This window comes from Microtus ochrogaster, unplaced genomic scaffold (genome assembly GCF_000317375.1).
Source record: "Microtus ochrogaster isolate Prairie Vole_2 unplaced genomic scaffold, MicOch1.0 UNK130, whole genome shotgun sequence".
NCBI classification, from domain to species: Eukaryota; Metazoa; Chordata; class Mammalia; order Rodentia; family Cricetidae; genus Microtus; species Microtus ochrogaster.
In genome coordinates this window covers 567,339-576,157 of record NW_004949228.1, presented here as the reverse complement: position 1 = coordinate 576,157, position 8,819 = coordinate 567,339, and the positions used below count along the sequence as shown (strand labels likewise).

At 42.3% G+C, this 8,819-nt stretch overlaps 1 protein-coding gene across 2 annotated transcripts in view; it reads right to left on the bottom strand.

The window, feature by feature from the left end:
* LOC101989553 (zinc finger protein 420-like) overlaps positions 1-7,060 on the bottom strand; it is a 17,871-nt gene extending 10,811 nt beyond the window's left edge. The window contains exons 1-2 of one of the 2 annotated variants that reach the window (XM_013355450.2): positions 6,614-7,060; positions 4,366-4,439 (exon numbers count right to left, since the gene is read on the bottom strand). In XM_013355450.2, coding sequence (XP_013210904.1) covers positions 4,366-4,384 — 19 coding nt within the window. In that variant the 5' untranslated portion in view covers positions 4,385-4,439; positions 6,614-7,060. Of the gene's footprint in view, positions 1-4,365; positions 4,440-6,613 lie in introns of those variants that run through there. The other variant, XM_026778365.1, reaches the window with a different exon arrangement.
* Between the last annotated feature and the right edge of the window lie 1,759 nt (positions 7,061-8,819).

Below are 8,819 nucleotides of genomic sequence, written 5' to 3'. Positions count from 1 at the left end.
AAAAAAAAAAAAAATCCTTAAGTTAAATGAATTATGACCCAGCTGTTCCATTCCTTCACATACTCAAGGAACTTAAGGGTCGCAGCATCCTATTTTACATATACCTGTTCAGCCATATTCATTGCTGCTCTACTCACAATAGCTACAAAAAGTAAACAACCTAAACATCCTTCAACTGAAAAATGGATAATGTGATTCATATATTCTATGAAATATTATTCACCCATAAAAACTGAAATTAAGTTTGCAGCTAAATGGATGGACATAGAAAAGACCATATTGAGTGAAGTAACCCAGACCCAGAGAGATAGACATTGCATGTTCTCTCTCATAGGAAGTTCCTAGCTCTAAATAGTCAGATCTGAGTCCACAACCTGGAGTGACTGCAGGGACCAGAAAAGTAAAAAGAAAGCACTGTGGGGTGTGGGGGAGTGATAGAAAAGGGAATAACACAGAACAAGTGATCTCAAGGGAAAAATAGAAAAACAGGAGGGGATTTAATTATGGAGAAGGTGATGGAGGAAGGTCATTGGTTAATTATAATAAAGAAACTCCTTGGCCTCATAGGTTAAAACATAGGTGGTGGAATAAACAGAACAGAATGCTGGGAGGAAGAGGAAGTGAGCTTAGACTCGACAGCTCTGCTCTCTGGAGCAGAGATGCCATGCTCCCCTCTCCAGGGCAGACACACACGATGAAGCAAGCTGCCAGGTCAGACATGCTGACTCTTTCCTGGTAAGACCGCTGCTACACAGTTTATTAGAGATGGGTTGATGGGGATATCAGAATTAGCCAGTAAGGGCTAGAGCTAATGGGCCAAGCAGTGTTTAAAAGAATACAGTTTCCATGTAATTATTTAGGGTATAAAACTAGCCAGGCGGCCTGGGTGCTGGGGACGCAGCCCCGCCGCTCATATTACTACAAGAAGGGACAGACATAAACACTGAAGACAGAGGGTAAGGATGTCTAAACATCATAAGGAATCCATTCATCTATTCCTTGAATATAATCCATCTAAGGAAAAATGCCTACAATACACATAGTCTATGAATGCACATATATTTATAATGTAAATAAAAATTTCCCGCTGGGCGATGGTGGCGCACGCCTTTAATCCCAGCACTCGGGAGGCAGAGGCAGGCGGATCTCTGTGAGTTTGAGACCAGCCTGGTCTACAGAGCTAGTTCCAGGACAGGCTCCAAAGCCACAGAGAAACCCTGTCTCGAAAAAATAAAAAAATAAAAAAAAAATAAAAATGTCCCATCTGGTCTGATAATTTCTAAGAAAACCACCCACACAAGGCATGAGAATCCTGCTCTGAAGTTGTTGGTCACAGCTGTCCAAGAGACTCCCTAAACATTATAGGCCATTGCTGTTCCCCATGATTGCCTCCCAGAGGTAGAAGGTGAGTCTCAATTATTGAAGCAGCCATGTACTTCAGACATTGAAGCCAGAGAACTTGAGATGGATCAGAACTTAAAAGCGTCTTTCTGGGGATGCGTTTCATGATACCAGAAGAAAACATGAAAGCTTCCAAGGTAGGGAGCCAAACAACAGTCCTATCCATTCACAACTCCTTTGAACCAAAGAATGATCCGCACTCTAAGGGTGCAAGAGAGACACACATACCGAGATGGTAATCAGCAGCTTCTAATTGGACGTAAGACCTTCTCAACAAGAGGGAAACCATGCCTGGTACTGAAAAACTAGCCAGTTGCCTAGGGTTAGTGAAATTAGGGATCTTGGAGAAGAACCTTCAATCACTACTTCATTAAATCAGCAGAATCCCTAACTGCATTCTAAATATTTTACTTATTCCCACAAATAAATGTAGCTCATATCTCATCAAGCAAAGTTCTTTTTGGAATACTTGGAGATTATTATTTTTTTTTTTTGTTTTTTTTCAAGACAGGGTTTCTCTGTGGTTTTGGAGCCTGTCCTGGAAATAGCTCTTGTAGACTAGGCTGGTCTCGAACTCACAGAGATCCACCTGCCTCTGCCTCCCAAGTGCTGGGATTAAAGGCGTGCGCCACCACCGCCTGGCATACTTGGAGATTATTACCGAAAACCACAATCAGTCAAAATGCAGAGTTGTGATGCTCAGTCCCTTCTTACACATAAACAACACAACTCCTTCGCCTCAGGGTCAGAGATCACTAAGCAAGTCAGATGGGAACATTTCAAGAGCCAGAAGAACAGGGTATTTGGTTTGCCATTGTATCTCCTAGAAACGTTAAAGAAGCTACATGCTTCAAATCTTACAAAGGGCTGCCTAAACAGGAGCAGAACAAGGACAACACCAAGAGACATGCTAACATGGGAAGAGAAAACTCACTAGGCCTCAACCCTAGTCAAGCACTAAGGAATTCTGAGAGCTGGAGAAACAGTCTCCCCCAGAGAAGAGTACACCATATGGTTATCCAATACCAAATGTTCATGCCTCAAAACATATAGCCTGAGTAAGTTGTTCTTTTAAGTTTAGGAATTCAAACATATAAGAATGGAAGAAAAGATTATTAAGAAAAAATAAGGTGCATGTAAAGTTAAGTTTTTGGATGACCTAGATAAAAATATTTAATGTTTTCTATTATGCCTAATCACATAATTAAACTTAATAAGTGGCTAGAGAGATGGCTCAATGCTTCAGAGTACCTGCTGCTCTCTTACAGACTCTTTACAATAGAGGGACGCTAAAAAGTAATCCCACACTAACTCAGAATTAAGTATAATAAGGAGTTATTTATTTAGGGCTAGACTCACTGATCACAGTCCTTTGCATGGACAGGGAACAGGAACCTAATCCAACAGCCAGGAGAGAGGGCACGCAAGCTTTATGGCTGCATTTATAATATAAGAGACCATGCCCAAATGGGCTGCTATCTTAAAGCCCATTGGCTAAAGGAGTTCCCACAATAGCACCACATTTTGTCTAAATAAGAGTTCTAAGCCTAATATAAAACTATGTATAAAAAGAACAAATATCAAGTATAAAAATTAGAATTACAACCAGCATAAACAATATCAAGCAAGAAACATATGCTAAATATTTCAATAACTATCCTATACTAAGGAGTCTACGTCTTGTATTAGAAATAGTTTGGTCAAGTCATGTGAGGAAAGTAACTATGACTATCTAGTCTTTGGTGTGGGAGAGCCTTCTGCCTATGTGTTGCTTTTATTGGTTAATAAATAAAGGAACTGCTTTGGGTCTATAGCAGAGCTATAGGGGAACAGAGCTAGGCGGGTAAAACTAAATGGAATGTTGGCAGAAGGAAGGCGGAGGAGAGAGATGCCATGGGGCCGCCGCCAGAGACAGATAGGCCACAACCTCGTGGTGATATACAGATTAATAGAAATGGGTTATATTAAGATGTAAGAGTTAGCCAATAAGATGCTAGAGCTAATGGGCCAAGCAGTGTTGTAATCAATATAATTTCTGTGTGATTATTTTGGGGTAAGCTAGCTGAGAGACTGAAACTAACGAGTGGCTCCCTCCAACAAGTGGTGTGCCAATGTGGTGGATTAAATCCATGTAAAACCTGAGAAAGATAAAAAGAAATCCTAGACACAGTGGTTTGGTAGTGGCATTTTCTTGGGTGGGCTCTGTTTGCTAGAGGCAGGCAGAGATATGGCTTCTTTGGGAAATGATTTCCTAGTTCGGCCATGAGGGGGAGGAAGATTTGTGGTTTTGAAGTGCAGCTTCCTGGGCCATGATACCAGCACGAACTCTGGCTATGGAGCATTTGAATGGCATTTGTGGGCCAGGGTGTTTGTGTCCACTCAGGGTTGGGAGAAAAGTGGCTGAGACCATGCCTGTGGCTTGGCACTCCCAGCAGGATCAGGTATACTAGGCTTGCACAGGTAGGAGAGCATGGCAGATTCCTGACGCCATACACAGAAATGTTTCCAGCCTGTACAGAGCTCTGCGTGGCAGATTTGGCTGTTACTCAGAAAGAAAGGGTTTACGTGCTGCATGCGCATTCTCAGGGTTGGAGTGCTGAGTGCTGGTATTATTTTCAGAAATGGTGACATCAACACTAAAAGGTAGAGAATGTGCTAGAATATCAAAAGGTCTAAAAACAATAAATAAAACTAGAGGAATTAATTTGATAACTTTATAATATACTAAAATCATAGAAATTAAAACCAATTAATATGGTGTGATGAGATAAGTGATATATGAATAAGAATGAATAAGAACAGCATCACTCACAATGCATAGTCAAATAAAACGTTATCTGCCTTCTAGTATCAATCTTCTGTAGAGCCTGTTCTCAAAATTATAATAGGATACCACATGAAATCATGTCTCTACCACATTCACTTGAACCCCTTGCCACTCCTTCTCCAATATCTCCACCATACCTGCATCCTTAGCCTCCATCTTCCAGGCCTCTTTGTTCTGCAGCACAGTGAGCAGGCTGGGTGATCAGTTGACCCTGCACATGAGAAAGAGACTCTTCAGGAAGCACCTGGATTTCTAACACAGTACTGCGCTCAGTGGATGAGGAGAAAACTAAATACAGGATTATACAAGTGATTCCCCAATTGTCATCAATGTCAGAATGCTGAAAATATTTAGAAAGTGTTTTCAGTTAGTGTAACTTGAATGCCACTTCCAATAACAGGTCAGTCAAAACTCAGGTGCAGAAACAACACTGAATTATTGGGACAAGAATGTTATATACTAGTGACATTCTGAATTTACCATAGCCCCAATTTGATAGAAGCCTTAGATCTTTCAAAGGGTCACACATGTGCAGGGTAATTTGCCAGAACACCCTGAGGAGGAGCAAGGGAGTCTGCAAGCAATGCAGTCTCACCCACAGGAACCAGATCACTGCAATTCTGCAACATCCAGTCTCTGTGCTTTTCTAACAAAGTGTTGTACTCAGTAGATAAAGAGAAAGCTAATTACAAGATTATACAAGTGATTTCCAAATTGTTATGCAATGTTAGAATACTGAAAATTTTGAGAAAGCATTTTCGCTTATCATAACTTGAATGCCACTTCCAGTCACGACTTAGTTAAATCTCAGGGGAAGAAATGGAACCGAATGACTGGTATGAGGCTATCATGCACTACTGATGTTCTGAATGTATCATAGACCCAATATGATAAAAGCCTTACACCTCTCAGAGGGACACACACTTGCAGAGCAATTTACCAAAAAACCCTACGAGGAGCAAGGGAGACTGCAAGAAAACTACTCTCATGCCCAGAAACCAGACTGCTGCAGTTCTGCAACATCCAGTCTCTGTACAAAGCCCTCTGAGCAGAGTCCAGGCATGGTCCCTCCTTCTGGGAGAAGTCCACAGTCACATCGCGGACTGTCAACAGACCACAGAATAAAATACAACAGTTTGAATGGTTGTGTGGGTGCACACCTTTAATCTTAGAACTGGGGAAACAGAGGTGGTTGGAACTCTGTAAGTTCCAGTCCAGCCCGGTCTCTAACATGCGTTAGAAAAGCAGACGCTTTATGAAGAATCTATTTCTCATGTGCAAGGCTCACTGATCCAGACAGAACAACACAAAGAATTTAGGACTCAAACACAGTAAACACAAGAATCAAGAAATTACAGTTTGGTAATGTGTCTATGGACAGACTTCTTTGACCAAGGAGAGAAAAGACTACTCTAGACATTTTTTTTCTAATGTAGACGAGAGTTATTGTAATTATTCAAAAGATGCTGCCTATTGTATCTTATATTATAATATCATTTAATTTCTTTTTACTTTTTTCCCACCTGAGACAGGGTTTCTCTGTAGATCCAGCTGTCCTTAAACTCACTCTGTAGGCCAGGCTGGCAAGGAACTACCAGATCCACCCCGTCTGCCTCCCAAGTGCTTGGATTAAAAGAGTGTGCCACCACTATTATGTGGCTTAAAAATGCCCTTTCTAACTGAAAATACAGTGACCTGTTAGCCTAAAGCATACTGTACTTTTCCAGGTTCTAGCTTGTACATTGAGAATTCGACACAAAAATACACTTTTCTTTTTCCTCTTCTTTTGTTTCTCTTTTTGAAAAAAAAAAAAAAAAAACAACGGGATCTCACTATGAAGCTCTGGCTATCCTGGAACTTATTAGGCAGTCCAGGGTGGTCTCAAATTCACTGAGATCCACCTGACTCTGTCTCCCCAGTGGTGGAATTAAAGATGTTTGCCACCAAGCCTGTCAATGACACTTTTCAAAATGCTCTATTTACATCACATAGTACATACATGTCATAAAAAATTTAATGACGGATAAAAGTTTACTTTTAACGTTAATGTTTACAACCATACCTATGGAGCTAGCAAAAAAATATATACTTTCGGATTCAATTAAATTTGCTAGCGTTCATTTCATGACTATATATAAAAGATCTCTGGGAATGCAAAAATCTCTAGGTCTATGTGCAATTCTCTTGAATAACTAGTGATGTAACACGAAAGTGGACGTGGATGAATGTAAATTTGAAGAGCTTTGCCCTGCCCACCACAGCAAAGAGAACGGAGTTTGCAAACATCAACACATAAATTCAAATACTTTAGTAGGTCATTTTTATGAGACTATTTTAGCGAACAGATCAATGAAAAAATATCAAGGTTGGTCGAGGTCATATTACCTGAAATTTATCGGCAAGGGAAGACACCACAGCAGAATTTCAGAGCCAGTTTCCTTGTGAGAAACAGCTGGCACCCCTGGTCCCTTCCCTCCTGGGTCCCAGACCCGCAGCTCCTCTGACCTGGGAGGTTCCAGGGCCGCCGGGCTGCGGTTCCCGCCACTGCACTGCTGACTTTCCCAGGCCGCCCCGCGGCGACTGCGGCTCCGGGGAGTTTTCGCGTCCCCGCGACACCCGCCGACTCCTCCGCACCTAGGTCTGCACCATGCGGTTCTCCACTGGAGCAATGACAGGGAATAGGCACTGGGCACTTCTGGCTTTACCTCTCCAGTCCACTTCTCCAAGCTCTGTCCCTGGGGTTCCCAGCTTCCGTTTACGTCACTTCTCTAACTCCTCCCACTTCTCCATCCCTACTCCTACACTGTCCTTACCTGCAACACCCTCCCAACCGTTCTTCCGGTTGAGTGTCTCCGCCCTACTGAGCAGTTCCTCCCACTCCGTCTCAGGCCGCCTTCCACCCAGCTCCAGCTGTCAGGCTGCCCTGGACCCCTCCCTGCACAGCCTCCCCACCTGCTTGCTGCCAGCCTAGACCAGAACTGGATCTAGGAGGACGCTGCATCCCTGTATCTGATCCGACTGTGAGTTCAGAACCCTTCAGATAAAAGACAGGCAGCCTAACCTCTACGTGACTACCAGACTCCTGTGTTACCTACCTACTTACACAAACGATAGTAGGTTAAATTCAGATGCCACCGTCCATCGCTAACACAAACATGAGAAGCCAAAACCAAATACTGCAATTTTGCCGTGCGGAGAGATACTACAGGAACTTGAATTTTGAAAATAAATAAGTGTCCCAAGAAGTCAGTTGTCACCCCATTGTTAACAGCCCAGAGATGAATTCATCCTGCGCTGAACTGCTCTCAGTACCACTAGATGGTGGGCTTGTTTTTTTTTTTTTTTTTTTTTTTTTTTTTTTTTTTACTCAGAAACAAGATAGGCTTCTGTGACTCATGTTAAAAGAGCTTTTTAGATAAAATATGAAATTTTATAAAACTGCAATGGTGAATGCAGAGATTCTTACTGTCCCATATACAAAAAATAAGGAAAGTATTTGGTACCAGCCCTACAAAAGTCTGTGGGTCTGGGAACACTGAGGAAGAAGAGGAGGAAAGGGAGTAAGAAGAGAAAGGGGAAGGACTTAGACATGCCATTCTCTAAACTCCTTACAGCTGTTTGATAGAGGAAGTCATTAGTTAATTAATAAAGAAACTGCTTGGCCTGATAGGTTAGAACACAGGTGGGTGGTGTATACAGAACAGAATGCTGGGAGGAAGAGGAAGTGAGGCAGACGCCACGCCACTCCTCTCCAGGGCAGACGCGATGAAGCAAGCCACCAGGTCAGACATGCTGAATCTTTCCCGGTAAGACTGGTGCTACACAGATTACTAAATATGGGTTAGGCAAGATGTGAGAATTAGCCATTAAGAGGATAGAATTAATGGGACAAGCAGTGTTTAAAAGAATACAGTTTCCGAGAAACCCTGTCTCGAAAAACCAAAAAAAAAAAAAAAAAAAAAAAGAAAAAAAAAGAAAAAAAAAAGAATACAGTTTCCGTGTAATTATTTTGGGGTATAAGCTAGCCAGGCGGCCGGGAGCCGGGTGGCAAAAACGCAGCCCGCAGCTCTCTACAACAGCTGTTATAATCAAAACCCAACAGCAACTGTACTTACCTGCATTGACCTCACACTAGACCACAATCAGTCTAGGATAGGAAAAGGCTCACAGGGCCCAGTCTACACCTCAAATTTTGTCTATGAATGGATTGTAGGAGAAGAACACTGCCTTTGGTTGTAGTCCTCTGCTGAATCCAGATGGGTTAAAAAAAAAAAAAAAAACCACAGTTTCACAGATGACTCTGGTTAATATCAGGGGATCACAAAGGAAAATAAATGAAGATGACAAATCAGGAGCAGAAGGAGGGAGAGCACAAGCAAGGAACTCAGGACCACGAGGGGTACACCCACACACTGAGACAATGGGGATGTTCTATTGGGAACTCACCAAGACCAGCTGGCCTGGGTCTGAAAAAGCCTGGGATAAAACCGGACTCTCTGAACATAGCAGACAATGAGGACTACTGAGAACTCAAGAACAATGGCAATAGGTTTTTGATCCTACTTCATGTACTGGCTTTGTGGGAGCCTAG